The sequence below is a fragment of the Sciurus carolinensis genome, chromosome 1 (assembly GCF_902686445.1).
Source record: "Sciurus carolinensis chromosome 1, mSciCar1.2, whole genome shotgun sequence".
Taxonomy (NCBI): Eukaryota; Metazoa; Chordata; class Mammalia; order Rodentia; family Sciuridae; genus Sciurus; species Sciurus carolinensis.
Genome location: NC_062213.1, coordinates 207,716,146 through 207,735,866, shown reverse-complemented (window position 1 = coordinate 207,735,866; position 19,721 = coordinate 207,716,146). Strand labels below are relative to the sequence as shown.

General features: G+C 60.0%; 2 protein-coding genes across 2 annotated transcripts in view; one reads left to right on the top strand and one right to left on the bottom strand.

Moving 5' to 3' along the window:
* Positions 1–19,721, top strand: part of Tnfrsf14 (TNF receptor superfamily member 14) — a 32,082-nt gene that overhangs the window by 712 nt on the left and 11,649 nt on the right. The gene's annotated exons all lie outside the window — the stretch shown is intronic.
* On the bottom strand, positions 1,273–2,596 carry Hes5 (hes family bHLH transcription factor 5). Its single transcript, XM_047555335.1, has 3 exons — positions 2,477–2,596; positions 2,228–2,393; positions 1,273–2,144 (listed from the first exon to the last, which is right to left on the bottom strand). The coding sequence occupies exons 1-3, from the start codon at positions 2,528–2,530 to the stop codon at positions 1,870–1,872; spliced, it is 495 nt and encodes a 164-aa protein (XP_047411291.1). The 5' UTR covers positions 2,531–2,596; the 3' UTR covers positions 1,273–1,869.

Genomic DNA, 19,721 nt, shown 5'->3' with positions numbered 1-19,721 from the left:
CTGGCAGAGTGGCTCATGCATCCCCAGTTGGGGATGGTATGCTCTTAAATGACAATCTTCACAGAGAGCAGGGGAGGCACCCTGGAGGAGGGCACCTTCTGGCAAGATGGGTTCTGGAAGGAACAAGCTGAGGAAGCAGCCCAGTTGGACAGGGATACCTGTGGGGACAGGGTTCCAGGGTGTCACTGGCAGCACCTCTGGTGTGGAGCCCCTTGAGGGAAGTGTGTTCCCCAGAGGCCCTGGTGTGTTGGGAAAGGGACCTGTGTTGGAGGCAGATAGAGCAGGCCTAAGGTGGCTTCACTTGCCTCTGGTCACCCTGGGACCCAGGCACACATTCTGGAGGACTCCATGGGGGTGGTAGCCACCTCTCCTCCCACCTTCATATATGGCTGCACATTCATTAAACATGCAGAATGAATAGGAATCTCCCTATCCTCTACTCACCACATCCGCAGATTGGAGGGACCCCAACTGAACTGGCCTGGGGAGGTGCCCTATTTAGACTTTCCCTCCAGAGTAGGTTGGGACAGAAGGCAGAAAGGGGTGAGAAGTGGCAAGAAGCAAGGGCAGGGCCACATCTGACTTGTCATTCAGAAAACATGTGGACACATTAGCTTATCCCTAGCTTGGTGGCTTTGGGGTCTAGGTTCTTGCAGACTCAAAACAAAATGCAGTGGCCTGCCTAAAAATAGGTGCCCTTCTGAGGCAGAGGATTGCCCCTGGCAGGTTCCTGGCCAGCACTGCCTGGTTCTGCAGTCAACTGGCTCACAGGAAGCCACCTGTGGTCTGGCCAAGACCCTTTTTGCTGCAGAGAGAGGTCTACTATGGTCCTCCATTTCCTCTCAGTGGACACAGCCCACTTTGCCCCCACCCCCACCCCCTCACACCTGCAGGGAGCCTCAAAAGCCTGGGGCAGAATTAGTTCTGCAGTCCCCAGTCCCTCTGGCTGGCCTCGCCCTGCCACTTCCCTTCCTTCCCTACGCACCTCTTCTCTTTCTCCCTCCTTCCCCGCTCACCTTCCTCCACCAGCCAGGACCCAGTCCTTTTTCCTGTGTCCAGAAGGCCACTGGTGAGCACCCCTCCCCACCGTGGTTGCATACCATGGTAGTGCCCACTCCCATTCACCCCTGTGGATGGCAAAGACAGACATGAGGCACAGACAGTGGAGAACCTGACAGATTTTATTAGAAGCTTTCAGAGCTGTCCGTGGGCTCTCATATGACCAAGAGTTCAAATTCTAAGTACAAAATCATCCCACCACGCATCCACCCACACAAAGAAATCCTTTAAGGATCACAGTGGAGACCCCCCTCCCCAAACAGCCCACTATGAGCCTCCACCAGACAACCAAGCCCATGTGGACCTTAGGACCACGACACCCATGGTCCAGGCACCCAAGCAGGCTGAGTACTTCCTATGAGGATACACCCGAGTTCCGCCTTCACAAAAGGCAAGCATGCCCATGGCATGGCCCGCCTGCGGGCGCCCTGCCCAGCAGCAACAGGCCCTGAAGAAAGTCCTCTACAGGATGGGGCTTCAGCAGGCCGAGCCCCTGACCCTACAAATATCATAGAACCCCGGCAGCCGGGGACTTCCCAGAAGTCACTTGCTGAAATGCAAACACAGAACAACCCCACGGGGTCAGACACTCGGCAGAAAATGGGCCCTGATTGTCCTAAAATGACAAGGACGTTGCACACACATTCTCTGACGATGACCCCCTTGCTGGCCTGCCAGCCTGGGGAGGGAGCCTTCCGGAGAAGGGTGCATTCAACCCGGGGCCGGACTGCGGCTGGGAAGGTCTTCCCTACACTCGAGAGGAACGGCTCGCCCTCTGGTCCTAGGCCGGGCGACCGCTAGGCCGCCGGGTCACCAGGGCCGCCAGAGGCCGCAGGCGGGCTGGCGCACGGCGGCGGCGGCCTTGGCCGAGGAGCGCGCGGGCGGGGGCGCGGCACCGGGCGCCTGGGGCTCTTTGGCAGGCGCGGTGGGCCCGGCCGGGGGCCTCTGGAAGTGGTAGAGCAGCTTCATCTGCGTGTCGCTGGCGGCGTGCAACGTCAGGAACTGCACAGCCTCCTGCAGGCACCACGAGTAGCCCTCGCTGTAGTCCTGATGCAGACTCTTGGGGCCAGCGGCCGCGGCGAAGGCTGCGGGGAGACAAGGTGGCGTGAGCCGGGCGCGGGGGCGCGGGGGCGCGGGGGCGCGGGCGTCGGCGCGGCGCGCGGCTCACCTTTGCTGTGCTTCAGGTAGCTGACGGCCATCTCCAGGATGTCCGCCTTCTCCAGCTTCGAGTTGGGCTGGTGCCGCGCGAACTCCTGTTCCAGCAGCAGTTTCAGCTGCTCGATGCTGCTATTGATGCGGTCGCGGCGCATCTTCTCCACCACTGGCTTCCGCAGCTGCGGGAGGAGGGGGCGTCAGGCGGCTCGGACCAGCCGGGACCGCGGGGGCAGGACCGCGCGCCGGGCGGGCTGGCACTTACTCTGTTCTTCTCCTTGGGGCTGAGCAGCTCCACGGCCACAGTGCTGGGGGCCATGCCTGGCGCGGAGGGGCAGAGCGGCGAGCGAAGCGGAGCGGGCAGAGCGAGGCGTCCCGGGCTGGCGCGGACACAGCCCCGCGCGCCGGCCCTATATAGGCGCGGGCGGCGGCCCGGCGCCTGGGGCCCGGGCGCCGCGGCCGTTCCCACACTCAGCGGCCAATGGCGGCGCGGGCCGCACAAAGGCGCCGGCCCATTAGCGCACGCTAAATTGCCTGTGAATTGGCGCGGGCACAATGGGCGCTCCCCGAGGAGCAGGTGGGCCGCGCGGCACAATGTCCGGGCTGTGGGAACGCGCTCGCCCTCATTAGCATCCCGGGGCCTGATGCTGGGAGCCCTGCGCCTCAATATGCTGCCTTTTCCCAGGCCGCGGGGAGGAGGAGGGGGCAGGAAGGAGCGCCCCCCTTCTTTGTCCTCCCCCTCCCCAGCGACTTTCCACTGCTGACTGGCAAAGGCCACAGGCGCAGATACGGAAAGCTTTAGAATTAACAAGTGTGATGGCTTCCAGGGGATGGGCACCTCTCCGACAGGGACCTGCTACTTATGCAGAAAGGAGACACTCTCCTGAACAGGTGCTCCTGTCACCCTGTCCACAGGTGTGGGGTAAGAGCCAGGCCCAGGCTCCTAGGCTCAACCCTTCTGGCCTCTGTTGCCAGTCCCCAGACTGTCATCTGGGACTTACGACTTTTCCAGAGCTGGAAATTGGTGGGTACATTTCCCCAGCTGACTTTGCGCAGCTTCAGTGGAGCCAGGGTTTGTGGGCATGTGAAATGCCCTGCATGCAGCCTGGCACCAGGCAGTCCCCAGAAAGTGGCATGTGGGCTGCTGTGGAGTCAGCAGGTGCTCCTCAGGACCCTCTCCTACCCCAGGAGGAGTGGTGGGAGTCAGACACAGCCCCCTGGAACTGGGGAGGGCTCATGGCTCCCACATGCTCCATGTGGTCCCTGTTCGTGCATGGTTAGTGGGAAGTCATGTCTACACTTGGCTCTCTGCACAGCCTGGGGGCACTAGGGTCTGCTTTCCTCAGGTGTTTTGCCAGGGAGTGCCAGGTGACAGACAAGAGGTTCAGCTGCGCAGGCCTGGAGTCTCATGGATGTGGTTTCAACTCAGATAGGCCTCCTCGAGCCCCTTAGGATAAGCGGATAACCTTGGTACCTGGCCAGTTGCAGTGGCAGTTGTGGGACAACTAGTGACAGCCTGGACCCCACTAGGGGAGGGCCACCTGGGAGCACCCCCCCCGTCCCGTTCTCTGATTCTGTGAGCCAGGAGGAGTCCATTGTCCTGCAGGGACTGAGGGAGAGGGTGGAGCCTGGGCCTTCTCCTAGAGGCAGATTGGTACCCAGAACAGTCCACGCAGGAGGCAGGGCTGAACCCTGGGACCCAGGGGCCTGTTTCAGGCACTGTGACCAGAGTTTAACCAGGAGCTAGGTACCCTGGATGGATGGCAGCCACATCCGAGTGTGGAATTGCACTTAATGCCTCATTAATTGCCTTAATGAAGGTCCAGTCACAACTGTCCCCTGCCCTGTCTTGGCAGTGACCTGCAACTACATGGCTTGCCTGGTGGGCTTGGCTCCGGTAGTCTCTGGTTAGTTAGTCCGAGGAGTCACTGGTTACTACACGTGGATCAGTCCACGATGTCAGGGGGAGGCTCGGCTTCCAGCCAGTGCAGGTGGCCTTCCCAAGGGCCAGCTAATCACCCAAGACTCATCTCCCCCCAGACCTCCTGCTACATACCTCCCCTGAGCTGGGGGCTCCCCTTTGAGCAGGTGGGACCCTCCCATGACACTGACACCTGTTCCATGTGAAAGAGCAGAGGGCACCTGGCAAGCCCAGGAGGGGCTTCATGGCCACATGCCAATGCTTTGGCTTCTGCAGCCCTGAGCACTGGCAGTGACTGTGGGTGTGGCAGACAGGTCACATGGGCTGCAAGGGGCACCCAGTGAGGCTCAGTGGGGCCATTTTGCAGCTAAAGTGAGTTTTAGGTCAGGCGGTGGTCATATTTGGGCATATCCTGGGCAGGGGCTCCCTGGGTGGGCTAGGAGTAGGGAGGGCAGGACTTAGTCACCTGTGTGCCTGTCCCCTGTCCCTGCCAGCCCAGGGTCCAGCACCAAGGAGGTGCTCAGACAAGGACTTAGGGAGTCAGGAACAAGTGGAGCAGGATGAGCCCTGAGCCCAGGCTGGCCCTGGCCTGGGCATCAGCCAGCTGGAAATGGGGTGTGGCCCACCGCCTCGCTGCTGGCAGTAGGGACCCGGGGCTGTGCCCGGATATGGGGGGTGGGCTGTGCAGGCGTGCTCCCCCTGGCTTTGAGGGGGTGGCGGCTGGGGCTGGTGTCCTGCTCGGGTTCCCTCCCTGAGCCTGCTCCTGTGCCCAGATGAGACGCGTGCCGGGGGATGTGGTCCAGCCCCCACCCCACCCCGCTGCCCGCCCACCCGCAGTGGGCCAGGACGGCGGCCTGCCGAGGTGAGGGTGGTGGGTGGGCCTGGGGGCTGCCTCCTTCTCCCCTCCTCCTCCCCCGCTTGGGCTGGAGCAGCTTTGATCCTATTTTCAGCTGTGGGAAATATGAAATGAATGGTGTCAAGTCCCAGCCGGATGAAAGGCTGGTTCCCTCCCCGAGTGCGGGCCAGATGGCAGCTCGGCGGCCTCCGAGGCACACGCCTGGCCTTTGTGGGCCGCTTAACACTGTGAATGGGGCCAAAGTGTGGGAAACTGGCTGGGCTCCTGGCTCACACCATCCCCTGTGAGTGGCTAGGGAGGGGGAGGGGGAGGGCGAAGGCTGCTCCAGGCTGTGGGGCTTTGCCCTTCAGAGCACTTGGGGGGGAGGGGGTCCTCTGCCTCATCTGCTGCCAGCAGCTCAGGGTGGGATGTACTTTGAGGAGGGAGAGAGTTTGTCCTGCTTGTAACTCCCAGAACCTCCACCCTGGAATGCTCAATAAATTTGAGGGGTTTGGTAGCTGGGGTGGGGCGGGCTGTCTGGCGTTGATGCCCCTCTCACTCAGGTGTGCACCTTACTGTGGATTCGGGGGTTCCCAGCAGAACCTACTAGACCAGCACAGCTATGCTGGAATCCATGCATTGAGGACCCAACATTTCTGCACAACCCTCACTGTAACACCACCCTTCTCCCAGGCCGACTGGGAGGAAAGAGGTTTTTGGGAGGCATAGAGAGGCTGTGGGGCCAATGGAGGACTTCTCGCTGGTGGCAGTGTGAAATTGTGCAACACTGGCGTAAACAGTTTGGAGTTGCCTCAAAAACTTACACGTAAAATTACCATATAATCCAGAAACTGTCCTTCTGGCTCTGCACCCCAAAGAATCGAGCAAGGGCTCAAATAGATATTTTTAGGCTCATGTTCATAGCAGCATTATTTTTCATAGCCAGGAGGTAGAACAACACAAGTTTCCCCTGGTGGGTGAACAGACAAAGAAAATACGTTCTGGCCACACAGTGGCATATTACCCAACCGTTGGAAAGAAGGAAACTCTGACTCCTGCTGCAGCATGGCTGGACCTTAAGGACACAGCGCTCAGTACCCTGTATGCTTCCACTTGTGGGAAAGACCTAGAGTCGCCAAACTGACAGTCACAAAGTAGAACAGGGGTTGCCGGGGGCTGGGGACTGGAGGGAGATAGGGAGCCAGTGTTTAATGGGGACAGTGTTTCAGCTTGGAAAGACAAAAATGGATGTTAGTGCCGGTTGCACAACACTGCGAGTGTGTTCACGGTGCAGCATGGCACCGAGGTGCACAGCTGTCCTCCCAGCAGCTGGGCAGGCTGAGCAGGAGATCATAAGTTCAAGGCCGGCCTTAGTAGCTCAGTGTGACCTTGTCTCAGAAAAGGGGGTGGGGGTTCAGTGGTTGAATGCCTTGGGTTCAATTCCCAGTACCAAAAAAGGAAAACGAAAAAAATGGGAAAAGAGTAAGATGGCTAGGTTTCATGTCGTGTGTACCTCGCCACAACTGGAAAAAGATATGAGCTTACTTCTATTTGAAGAGCCTCCTGCAGGACAGGCCCTGCAGGCAGGGTCTGGAAAAGACCCTGCCTGCTGCTCAGATGCACACTGCCCTCCTTGTCAGCCGGGACCGAGGTTCTCAGGGACGTTATGCAGTACGTGGGCTGTGGAAGTGCTGGCCTCCCTGGCCTGCTGTTCCTGGTTCCCTGCTCCTGGTTTCCAGTGGGGAAAGTCGGGAGCAGGCAGACCAGGGAGGATCTGACACCAGGCTGCCCTTCAGGGAAAGGAGGCTCCTGGCTTCTCTTCTCTAATCCCATGACCTGTGCTTGGGGACTGTAGGTGGAAACTGCCTGAAATTGGCAGAAAACCACGCTACTTGTGGGGAGGTGGGGAAATGGCCCTTCTCCAGTGTCTCCCATGTCCAGGGCCACTTCATGGACTTGTGTCCCTGGAGTTCTGTGCTGTCCCATGCCTGGGCTCATCCAGTCCTTAGTCAGCAGCCAGCTGCTTGCAGCAGGACAGGCATAGGCTCTTTTCCATTGGTGGACGAGGTGTCACTCACCCACCCCCAGTAAACAAGGACACCTGGGCACTGGGGAGCGGCTGCCAGAGGGGCGGGAGGGCACGTGTGTGCTGCGAGTCTGCCTGGGCCGAGGAGGGGGTCCCTGTCTCCCTTGGGCTCCAGGCAGGAGCTGCACCGGGTAGGGTGGGGGAGTCCCCCACGACTGCACATCTGCCAAGCCCGGCATAGGACACAGCCCCAGGACTTCTCAGGCCGACCTGACGGGTAGCGCGTGTCCTGCTTCACAGCCCAGGGGCTGAGGGCTCAGAGGTCAAGTGGCTGGCCAAGGCCTTGTGTGTTGCCGGTCAGCGAACAGGGCATGTCGGCCTGCTGAGGACCTGCTATGCGTGTGACGCGCAGGTCCCAGTGCAGACCTGACTACCCGGCGGGAGTCGTGCCCTTGTATGCATGCACTGCTGGCACTGAAAGTGGCGAGGCCACACAGGGCGGGCTGGGGTTTGAACCCACAGCACTTGCTCTCCGTCCTTCCTGAGCTGCAGAGCTAAGGAGGGCACAGAGCTAATGTGGAGGGATGGTGTTGCCCCCAACCTGCCCCAGGCACACCCTGGAGTGGGGCGGGCAGCACATCGATTGAGCTGCGCTAGGAGCCTGCACTCCAGATGGCGGGTGGCCTGACGGAAGGACAAAGGGCAGCCCCAGCGCGAAGGCGGCCAGTGATGCACACGCTGCCCTTTGTCACCAGGCAAGGCTGCCAGGGGTGTGGAGTGTGGGAACTGCCGGCTGTGTGGCCCCAACCCACTTGGGGTGCTCTGTGGGGTCCCGGAGGAAATGCCTAGATCCCTCTGCTTGCAGCCCCCTGCTAATTCCATGCACCCTCCCCTCTTGGGAACCAGATTAAAGAGCTGGGTCTACAAGTTGGGTGGTTTTCTTTCCCCAATTCCCATCCCTGTGGACAGCAGAGGCCTGGGCACAGTCTGGGCAGGGGACAGGCCTGGCCATGCACTGGTGAGCAGAGGAGTGCTGAAAGGGCTTGGGGTCCCTAATATGTAGGTGGTAACTCAGTGGGTGCAGTTTGGCCCCACAGTTCTCTGCCCTAACCCTGCCTGTGTAGACACAGACTGCTCTTCCTGCCGATATCTCCCTGGCATTTCGGTGGTGTGCTGGGGCACGCAGCTGGGCTGTAGAGCCTGGGAGCAGCTTGACTCTATGCCATTACTCCGCAAGCAAATCTAGTTTGGGAGGCCTGGGGGCAGGCCTTGGGTGGGCTGGTGAAGGAGACAGGTCCAGGCAAGGCAGGGCTTTACCTTTGGCTTTCTCCTGCAGAGACCGGTGAACACATTCTGGGGCTTCCTGAGCCTCAGTTTACCGACAAAATGGGCTTTTTTCTGGCCAAGGCTCACCTGGGTCTCAAGGGACTGGCTCCAGGTTGCTGGTAGTGAGGTGCCCTCAGGGGTGGCTGAGAAGATTGTCCTCTGCCATTTCCCTCACTTGACCCCAGAAGGAGCATGGGTAGCTGAAACTGATGGCCCAGGATGCTGGCCATCCTCACCCAAAACAGGCTGGTGTGGTCCAAATGGGTGCTGCAGTGCCTGCACTGCACATAGCACCTAGCCAAGGCCACCAAGATAAAGGACAGGGTCCTCTGCCCACCTCCTGCTCTTACACCAACCTGGCCTTTGAGGGTAATGAGCCAGCTTTGAGGGCTGAGCAGGGAAGAGCCGTACTGAGTGGCCATAGCCACCTCCAAGGCCCACCTTGGCTAGGTCTGGCTCAGCAGCTGCTGCAGGTTCCCGATGTGCTCTCTTGAGTGTGATTCAGAGAGTCCTGCATCCTGTTCCCAGGGACAGAGGGGGACAGTGAGTCCACTCATGGCTGAGTTGAGGGTGACCAGGACAGTCACCTGCCTAGAGGGTGCTCCATCCCCTAGGTCCCTTTGCTTATCTGATGAAGGTGAGGCTCCATCTGGGGCCTGGGGCTTGGGACCAGGCAGGGCACCTCCAGCAGCCTCAACCCCAAAGTTCCCCATGTCAGAGACCCTGTGAGGGCACCCAGGTTAGCAATCCACCGCCCAATGGCCTCTGAGCCTGGCGCCTCCAGGTCTGGTGGGGTTGGGGCTGGCACCCCCTAGGCCCTGACCAAGGTGCTCCATCCACTCCAGGGCCACTGGGGCAGCCATGAGGCTGGGAAGCGCGTTTCTGAAGCTCAGAGTCTCCTTCTGCCCGTGGGGATATCCCCATGCACTGCAGCCCCGAAATCCCAGGCTAGACTTCAAAATCCCCAGCTTCTCCCGCCCAAGTTCCGAAGGGCCTGGGCTCCACACCCCGGGGAAACAGACGCCAGCCTCCGCCAGCCTCCACCAACTCCGGCCTCCAGGGCCTCGGCTTCTGAGTACAGTCCGCTGCCCTGGTGGCAGCGGGGACGCGCGGGCCCCGTGGGGTGGGCTCGTGGCGTGCGGAGGCGGCGGTGGGAAAGCGGGGGTTGCGGGCTCTCACGGAGCGCGGATTAGGGCCGCCGGCCCACGTGGCCGCGCCTGGCCGCCCGCCCCCCGCGCGCCGGGGCAGGGCCGGGTCGCCATCCCAAGCTGGTTAAAAACCCCGCGGTGTCAGAGAGCAGCTCGTTCCCACCCCCTGAAAGGCAGACGAGCCCTTTATTGCTCTATTATAACGCGGAGCCAGATGGTCTTTGGGAGTCGCCCCCCCGCGCGCCCCGCCGCCGCCCCCGTTCATTCAGAGGCAGGCCCGGCACTAATGCCGCGGCGCAGGCACGCTTCCCGCGCAGTGTGGGAACCGCAGGCCCGGCCGGGAGGGCTCCCGGGGACCCCGCCGTGCGCCGTGCGCCGTGGGCAGGGGCTTCACCGGCCTCGGCCTCGGTTTCTTGACCTGCCAAGTGGTGACAATGGCAGGACCCTCAGTAGGTTTGGGGGAGTCAAATGAGTTGATACAGGTAGAGCTTCCCGGCAGGCGAGCACCAGGGCCCCTGCGACTTGTACCAACCCCAAGAAGGCTGGTACATTAAAAATAACAAACATCCAAAGCAGAATGGTATTTTCTGACATGTAAAACGGGATGCAATTAAAATGTCAGCATCTGTGGATAAGAGCTAGTCGGAGCAGGCCAGGCCATTCCCCTCTGCCAAAGGCGGGAAAAGGCAGGGGCAGTGGGAGGGGCGGTCCTCACCCTCCCTGCCCACTCTGGGCCGCTTGCCCAATTCCCCTGCTGGGGCTGGTGTGGAGTCCATCTGAGTGGAGTGGCCACCTCTGGAGGCTCAGCATCATCACGTCCATTGCACAGGCAGGTAAAGTGAGACCCCAAGAAGTCAAGGTGACTGGAGTGGACTCTGGGGAGGGGCAGGTGGGCACCCTTGACCCTGAGGAAAGGGGAGGAGCTGGGGGATCAGGGATAAGTGCTTTTTGGAGACATGAGGCCTGAGCACCCATCTATGACCTCCTGGGCCCCCCAACACCTAGATGGCAGAGACTCATAGGCAAGAGGGTCCTCCTATCCCTGCTGGACAACTACAGAGCTGGGATCCTGGCAGATGAGGACAGGCTGGCGGGGGCAGTACACCAGGGGTTCCAACACTCTGCAGAAAAGGGACTTCCCATTCTGGAGTCCCACAGCTCAAAAGGGCCTCTCAGCCCTCCTCCAGGTAACTGACCCACCATTGGAGTCCCTGGGTCCTCTTAGGCCCCACATTCAGGTATAATCAGCTGCTGCAACCCAAAGGCCTCATGGCTACCTCTGAGCTGCTCCTCACCCTGGATTCTGCCACCCTCCATAAAAAGCATGGTGCCCCCCCACCCATATTTGCGTAGGGATCCGTCCAGTGACCCACCGAGGCTGGGAACTGCCTTAAGATCAGCCAGGCCGGCCAGCTGGAAGCTGAGTGCTGGGGTGGAGGGTGACCCCAGCCAGTCCAGCAGGGAGGGAGCTGGGGTGCGAGAAGTGCAGGAAGCCTGGGGCAGAGGAGGGGGCTCTGAGTCCAGCCCACTCTGTTTACTCCTCAGACCCAGCAGGGACCCCACCTTTACCTCTTGCCTTATCCCCAGGACAGAGGTGGGCCCTCGCCTCAAGCTGGGGCGGAATGTGGCACCCCACAAGTGACCACCTCTGACCTTGAAGGTGCCGGGCAGGTTCCAGAAGGTTCTGTTCCCCCCAGGAACCCTGAGGTAGTTTCCAGCACTCCCCACCCACTGGGCAGCCCACCTCACCCTAGGGCCAGCTTAGAGGACGCGAGTAGCCCTTGCCAGCCCCCTGGGCCCTACTTTTCTGTGAGACGGAGAGGAGGGGGCCTAGGTGGTGCCTGAGGCCGTGGAGCCTGGTCAGTCTGAGGCCACGCTGTCGGGACCAGGGGTGCCCAGGCCGACACCCAGTCCTAGCTCTGCGTGCCTTCCAGGCAGGCACGGAGGCCTGCCCTCTTCCAGAGGGGATTTGGGCGGGAGGCCTGCTCAGGGTGGGTTCCCACACCCGCCCCCTGCTGTGTACATTCATCTTACACAAAAGGCGCGTGTGCGGCTACAAACCCATTCGCCATGGGGCTGCCTGGGCTTTGTGTGCTGAGCTCCTGGCCCCAGAGGCCATCTGGGGAGCAGTCCTCCCAGTGGGCAGGGTGGGGGCTCCCCCCAGGAGGCCTTTCAGGCTCCCAGCAACCCCAGTGGGGCCAGGCCCCACATCTGGCCCTCCAGTGCCTTCCTGTTCCCACAGCCCTGCTGTCCCCTCTCGCTCTGTCCTGACTTGGCGAGGTGTGAGAGCAGTGCTAGGGGACACCCCTGCCACTCGCTGCCACAGGGAGGGCTGCGAGCACTGTACCGAGGGTACACAGAGGGTTCAGGGCAGACTGCAGCCCCAGCCCCAGGCACCGCCAAGCCTCTGCTTTTACCTCCCTCTGCTTCGGTTTCCTGGTGGGTGATCCAGGTCCAGGTTCTGGGCTGCCTGGGGTCTGACAAGGGGTCAGGGCAAGGCCAGAGTGACCTCAGACAGGCAGCTCAGTGTGGTCGTGCCTCTCTCAAGACTCTGAGCAGAGAGATGTACATTCTGTTCAGCTTGTATGCAGTAGGAGCTAAATAAATTTGTAGTTTCCTGCCAGGTCTCCAGCCCTGAGCATCTCATGTCTGACCACAGGCTGGACCTGCCTTGGGCTTTCCTGGCCGTGGACACATGGCATTGGGGGTTGGGTACTACTCCCGAGGGCCAAACCTGGCCTGTCAGGTGGGTTGGGCAGCCTTGCCTGCCCTGTGGGCATTCCTGAGCTGGGGCAGCTGGAACAGTGGGGCAGGGAGTGCGGTGCTGGAGGGTCGCTCCATCAGGGAACCCTTCCTGGCCAAGCTGGGGCCAGAGCTTGGTGGATAGGACCTCTGAGGTGCCTCTGCCCCCACCCTGGCTGGGGGGTGGTCCTTGACAGGGTGTCCTGCAGGCCCAGAGATAATCCCAGCTTTTGAGAGGCTGTGAGAGGCTGGCTCAGGGACTTTCCCACAGCCCCACATAAAGGCCCGGCGCCAGCTGCTCTCCCACAAAAGGCGCCTGGCCATTCAGGGTCTCCAGGTGGGCGGGGCCAGCAGAGCGGCAGCCACAGGCTACCTGGCCACCCCCAAGCCAGACTAGTTGGCCGTGAGGGCCTCCTTGCTGGCGCGTCAAACTGCTGGCACACCCCTTGCTCCCAAGCCTGGCCTGCCACGCCTGCCACTCACTCCCACTCCTAGCCACCCAGCAGCGCACCCCGCCACTCAACGTGAGGGACAGAGAGGGACACGGTCGGTCTGAGACCTGGGCAAGGCCTCCTCCCTCCATCTCAGCTTCCTCATTTGAGATGTGGGATGGCCCACTGCCCCTTCCTGGGCTAGTGGAAGAGGCCCTCTGAGGCCAGCTGTTTGAGTTACCAGTTCATGAGAGGGGCTGCAGCGGGGCTCCGGGGTCCCTGCTCCCAGGAATTAGCTATCAGGTCGGTGACGACCTTAGAGTATGAAGACCAAAGCTGGGTGTGTTGGTGCACGCCTGTGATCCTAGCCACTCTGAAGGCTGAGGCAGGAGGATCAAAATTCCAGGTCACCTTGGCAACTTAGTGAGACCCTGTCTGGGAATAAAAAGGGCTGGGGGTGAAGCTCAGTGGTAGTACACTTGCCTAGCATGTGCAAGGTCCTAGGTTCAAACCCAGCGCCACAAAAAAGAAAGGGGGGGGGGGGGAGAAAAGAGGACCAGTCTGGAGGAGGGAGGCAAAGGGGGGCTTCTCGGAGGAGGTGGCTGATGGGCCTGGACTGTCAGAGTGCAGGAGGAGCAGGGGGAGTCTGGGAGCCACGGTCCTAGCCTCTATTTGCAGGGTCTGGTGTAAAACATCCCATCTTGGACATTTCTGGGACTGTCTCTGGCTAGCTGGGAAGAGGGTCAGATATAAGAAGCCGAGAGAGACCCCAGAGGACTGAGTGTGGAGGAGAGGTCAGATGGACAGATAAAGGTCAGTGGGATGCTCATCCTGCAGAAAGCTGGGGGCACACGGAAGGCGCTGCTCTGGAAGCAGGCCCCTAGGGATGACCACTTCCCCTGTTCTCTGTGCCAGCACAGTCCAGTCTGCAAGACCACTGGGACACCAGCGGGGGGCTGGAAGGCTGGACTCCTGGCAGGGAGCCTCCCAGACAGTGACCCACGTGTCCCCCAGCCGCCTCACCCACTCCCGCATCAGGGGCGGGGCGCATCATTATTCCAACCCAGCTGGGGAGGGGGTGTCGTCCTTCCCTGGCCACCGATTGGCTGCCGGGCGTGAGAAAGCCTCCGCGTCCCCCGCCCTCCCCACCTCCCGCAGCCTCTGGACCTATAAAGAGCCTTTCCCCTCTGGCCGCCGCCGCTTTCCCGCGGCCCTCGCAACCCGCGAGCGGGCAAGGCGGCCTCCTGAGTGAAGAGTGGTCCAGCGCGTGGCAGCGCCGGCAGCACCGCGGGACCGGCAGGGTCCTCCGGCCCTCCTGCCCGCCTGCTGCCCTTCCTGCTGGAGTTCTCGCGCGCCATCCCAGCTTGAGCTGACCGAGGAGCAGCGTCCCGGGTGATCCCCGCACCCGGACTGGCGGAGGGTGGTGGCGGGGGTCGCCCAGGCGGCAGGGCGCTCACCGGCCCCCTTCGCTCTGTAGCCTGCCCGCCGCGAGCCTTCTAGCCTTCTTGCACGGAAGGAGCGCGGAAGGAGACTGGCCGAAGAGACCCTGGCGGGCCCCTGAGCAGTGCGTTGGAGCAGCCTCTGCCGCAGGGAACCAGGCGGCGAGCTGGTGACCATGGCGCCAGGTCCCTGGAATCAAGGGAGAGGGCCTGGGGCATGGCTTCTCTAGCAGTAGCAATTTTGCTGCACGCCCCCCCCCCCCCCGCCCCATTTCCTGTCCAGCTTCAGGGCAGGGGGGGAGCAGTGCATGTGTATACAGGTGCACAGCGGTTCTCAGGACGACAGACTGCATGTGGAAGGAAGGGGTCCTGGCTGGGCTTGGTCTGCTCTGAAGACTGCAGACTGTCGAGCTGTGTCTGCAGGGCAGCTGGGCCGGCCCTCTGGGAGGGCAGCCTTCCCAGACAGGTCCCTGGGGGCTGGGTGGGAAGTGCTGTACCCCGGGGCTGCAGCCGCTGTCTGCTGGGTCCTGAGGGATGTGTGCATGCTGTCTCAGAGCTGTGCATCATGGAGTTTGAATAAAGGTACTCATCTGCAGCCTCTGCCTGAATCTCTCATCCCTGCTGAAGCTGCCTGCAACCTCTGAGGCGGGGATCCCTGCCCATACCCTGGTGACCCTGTGACAAGGGCTTCCTGGGCTGGACCCCTGCCCTGCTGGCCTCATCCCTGGTCCTGTGGTCAAGGCCCAGCACCACACACCCTGGATTCCAATGACCAGGAAGACGCTCAGGGATGCTCTGAGTTGGGATCATTCCTTCTCTCCCAGGGTGTGTTGGAGGAGACTTGGTTTACCCAACACAAGCTGACACTGTCTCTCCCTTCCCCTCATTCCCTGTGTAAGCACTGCCTTCTCCAACTTCCTGGCCTTGCTCAGTGTCCCCAGCTGAAGCCCAGGACCCAGAGTAGCCCTTGCATTCCCCCCTGGGTGGGTTGGAGGAGGGCAACATTCTTAACGGTATGCAGAGTGGGGGCCATCCCATGCCCAACACGGAAACCACGCCAAGGAACTCCTGGTCTGACAGCTGGGGAGCCAGGGCGGGTTTTGCTGCCCCTGGTGGCTGCTGGCCTGGTCCTGCAACCTGTGCAGGGAGGACAGGAGGTCTGGACTTTCTCACTGGGCAGCTGCAGGTGGACCCGCTCCAGGACTGTCTACCCCAGCTGCATGGTTCTCAGCAGCCACCAGTGGTCGCACTGTGGCATCTGTCTGAGGGTGGTGATGGGGACAGCAGGAAACCCAGGTCTGGGCGGGTATTTCCGCAGGTTCTGGGAAGTTGGTCCGGGAGGCGGAGACCCAGATGGGAAGTTATCTGTCTGGGAAAACCCCAGGTCCCCTGGAGGTCCCCTCCCAGGTTGTGGCCTGGCTGAGGCCTCAGGCTAGGTGGGGGCAGCAGTGGGTGGCCACCTGAGCTGTCTGTGGCCGTCCTGTTGGTGCCCCTGTGCTTTATGTCAGGCGGGGTTCCAGCTCCCAGGACCTGAGCCGCACCCACTCAGTTAAGGGTGCCTCCCCACGTGCCTGCCCACACTGACCCATTCCATGTCTCTCCCCTGAGGGCGGAGGAGCCTGGCAGCCATCCTGTGCCCCATTATCTAGCATGTGGGAGGTGCTGCGTGAACGTGGGCTTGGCAGAGCAAGGTTCCTGGGGCCTGAGGAGCCCTGACCTAAGGGCTCACTGGGGGCCACCCATGTCCCCTTGTCAGGATGGGGGGCAGACATTCCATGGGGCAGCCACTGCCAGGTGCCTGGGGCAGGTGGCTCCTCCCCTGCCCAGCCACGCTTGGGGCCTCTGCTCAGCGCCAGGGCTGGACTGCCGGTTTCAGCCCTGGCTTCCTGAGTGCTCTGCTTTCCTGGTCAGTGGGTGGTTGGTCGCATGGCAGGCCAGGGCTCCAGGAAGCTCATCTGCCATCTGCAGCAGTGCTGGAGGTCTTGACGATAGATTTTTTTTTTTTTTTTTTTTTAATGGTACTGGGGATTGAACCCAGCCTTGTCCGTCCTGGGCAACCTACAGCCTCAGCCCTTTTTATTTTATTTTTTTTTACTTTTGAGACAGGATCTTGTTAAGTTGCTGAGGCTGGCCTCAACCTTTTGAGTCACTGGCCTCCTGAGTCACTGGCCTCCTGAGTCACTGGATCACAGGTGAGGCCACATGCCCAGTTTGACAATATCTTGTTCAGGGACAGTCTGAGCACCTTACTGGGAACACAGAATACCGGCCTGGGGAGGAGCAGAGCAGCGCCGCCTGCAGGAAGCCCACTCTGCTCAGGGCTCAGGCGGCTCTTCTGGAGTCACACAGCACCCCTGAGCCCAGACACTCCCAGGGTGGGGGTTCCGGTCCTTGTTCTGGAAGCACTGAACATGCTCATGGGAATTCTTCTCTCACAGGGACACAAGGGTGGCCTTGGCGGGCTGGGCATAGTTGGCAGGCCCAGGTGAGTGACTGGTGGGTCCAGAGCATCCCCAGGGCACACCGTGTCAGACTCCTCCAGCTCAGTCCATGAAGAAGAGGACCAGCTGTCTAGCACCCCCAAGCCTGAATATTCTGAAGCCCACTGGAGTGCACGGCCACCCCACTGTCCATCTCCAGAACTTCCTCATCAACCCCGCTACAACCCCACCAGCCTCCCTAACCTCAGCCCACCCTGTGCATCTGAGGACCTCCTGTCCAGGGCCTCCTGGGAGTGGGCTGTGCAGCTGACCAAGCCCTAATGGGGAAGTTGTGCATCCCCTGGGGCTGCCGGTCCTCACGGCCAGGCACGCTTGCCTAGCTCTTGAGAAGACATTTCTCACCATATTCAAACGAGGTGGAATTGAAAGTAGACAGCCTGGTTGACGCCCCTCCACCTGCCTGGGAGGCTGGCCAGCGACCTCAGGACAGAGGCCAGCGTTCAGGCATGTGCCACCTTTCACAGACCTTCAAGGGAGCTGCTGTCTCCCCCTCGGGTGTGTGTATGTGCAGGCCCCTTCAGCCAGGCAACCTGCCCTGGTCAGCAGGAGAAGGAGCACCTGGGTACCTGGAGGCACTCTGCCGGAGGGAGGCCCTGCGTCCAAGCCCTGTCCACGGGGAACTTGGGTTCTGGCTGGAGACAGCATGGGCTGAAGTGTGTTCCCGCAAACTCATGCCCTTGGCCCAGGGCGTATGAAGATGGGGCCTGTAAGGAGCGGGGTTGAGGCAGAGAGAGGCTATCTGGGGGGTGCTGGTGCCCTTCAAGAGGTGAGGACACACCAGAGCACATGGAAGGTGCCCTGGGCGCACAGGGAGGGCCTCGGGAGGAGCCGGCCCTGCCCCGTGGGTGGCACCTGCAGCCTCCAGTGCCACGGGCACAGGTCTGCTGGCTCGGTCCCTCCCAGCCGTGGCCCGCCCCGCGCAGCACCTGGTTCTGCCTGCCTCTCCCTGGTTGTGCCCCTGCAGTTTCACCAGCATGGCCGGGCAGCAGGGCAGTGGCTAACCCGTCCCCTGCTGCTGGGCACTGGGCTGGTTTCCAGTTCTCGGTAATTAGGAACTAAGATGCTGCAGACTCCTTCCAACAGCTTATTCGTTTTACTTGGTTGCAGGTGAGGAGTGGAGTTACTGGCTCAGGCGGAAGGCGCGTCTGCAAGAGTTGCCAGAACATCTCTCTGCAGCCCCTCGAGTGCACCTGGAGCTCCCCCACTCCACACCCTGTGACCCTCAGTCATTCTGATGTGTGCCATGCTGTGTCATTGCAGCTTTGATTTCTATTTCCTTCCTCACCAGTGACGTGGAGCCTGGTCATGAGCCCTTTGTCCTAAGTCAAACCCTTTGCCTATTTAAACAACAACAACAAAAAAACCAAAACCAAACTGGTCTGTTTGGACCTGCAATGTCCCCCAAAGGTTCAAGGCTTGGTCCTCAGGGTAGTGCCAACAGTAGGAGGTGGGACCTTTAGGAGGTAGACCTACTAGGAGATGGTTAGGTTGCTGAAGATGTGCTGTAGAGGGGGATTTGGAGACCCAGTCTTTCCTTTCTCTCTCTTTGCTTCGAAGAGTCCATGAACTGAGAAACTTTCCCTGCTAGGTGTTCATGCCGTGACGCACTGTCTCACCACAGGCCCAAAGCAACATGGTCAATCAACCATGAACTGAAGCTTCCAACCAGAACAAACCTTTCCTCTTTTTAAGATGATTATCTTAGGTATTTTGTTAGAGTAATGAAAAGCTGACTAACATTTGTCTTTTCATTGAACTATAAGATTGTTTTAAAAATATGTCTTTTGGATACAAGATTTATGTACTGGATTCCCCCTCAGTGTGGTTTGCCTTTAATTTCTTTAACATACTTCGGAGAGCAGAGGTCTTTAATCTTGATAAAGCCTAGCTTAGCAGTGTTTCTGTTGCAACTCGCTGGTGTTTGAAGAAAGTCCATTCACTTGCAATGAATGCCTGCAGGTGACGCCTCAGTCCGCCTGAGTTGTGAAATCCGAGTCATCGGTCCTCATTTTGCTGCATCTTGACAAGTTGGTGCACCGTGTGCAGAATTCCAAGGTGGTCTGTGGTCTTGGGGGAATCTACCATGGCCTCATCTCTGCTTGACCGTCACCTGTCTGGCTGTGCATTCCTTTGTATTTGTCCTTGGCTGGAGGGTTTGTAGGTTTCGTGTAATTTAGAAAAATCCCTGCTACTATTGTTGCGAGTAGTTTCCCTCCCTTCCCTGGCTCTTCCCCTGGGGGCCTCCGGGTCCATCCTGTTCCATGCCTGACCTTGTCCAGGGGCTGTTTGTTTCTTCCGTTTGAAGTTCATCTTGGACGGTTCTATTTCTGCAGCTTCACACTGGCTGATGTCACCCTGGATGTCCACACTGTGACTGACCCCTCTGCTAAGGGCTGAGGGGTGTTGGCAGGTGGAGGCTTGAACAGGAGAGCCGGGGGCAGGGGCTGCCCTAAGAGGTGGGGACTTGAGAGAGGTGATGAAGATCAAACAGGTCACATGCTCCCTGGGGCCATAAGGACTGGTCCCAGAGAGAAGTGGAAAGTGGGACACAGACACAGGGACGCAGGGAGCAGGCAGCATCAGGACACATAGCCCTGCTGAGCTGCATCCTGGACCTCTGGCTTCCAGAACTGCAAGAAGATAAACGACACCCTCTCCAAGCCACCCGCCTGGGGGTTTTGTTACAGCAGCCTTCAAAAACGAATACGCACACTCAGCATTAATTTATGTCTGCGTATGAGTCTTTTTTTGGATTGAACACAGGGTGCTCCGCCACTGAACCCCCAGCCCCTTTCATCTTGTGTTTTGAGACAGGGTCTGGCTCAGTTGCCCAGGCTGGCCTAGAACTCATGATCCTCCTGCCTTGGCCTCCTGAGTTGCTGCGAGGACAGGTGTGATCACCTGGTTTCGCGTATTCTTCATTTCAGGTTTTACAAGTTCTACTGGGATCTTTTTTAATAACTCCCATTTCTCATTTTATTTACCTTTTCCTTCAAAGTCTGTTCTAATTGTTATTTCAGGGTCCTGGTCTGACAATTCTGTCATCACTGTCATTTTAGTACCTATTTCTACTGACATTTGGGTCACATTTCCCTGGGTTTTGGTCTGTGGGTGGTTCTGGTCGTGTGATGAACGCTGTGT

What these genes read in the sequence shown, in the direction of transcription:
- Hes5 (XM_047555335.1), bottom strand. Translation starts at nt 2,530, where the DNA reads ATGGCCCCCAGCACTGTGGCCGTGGAGCTGCTCAGCCCCAAGGAGAAG. An exon ending in GCCCCAAGGAGAAGAACAGA is followed by an intron (nt 2,394 to 2,476) that starts GTAAGTGCCAGC and finishes CTCCTCCCGCAG; the next exon opens with CTGCGGAAGCCAGTGGTGGA. An exon ending in CTACCTGAAGCACAGCAAAG is followed by an intron (nt 2,145 to 2,227) that starts GTGAGCCGCGCG and finishes GTCTCCCCGCAG; the next exon opens with CCTTCGCCGCGGCCGCTGGC.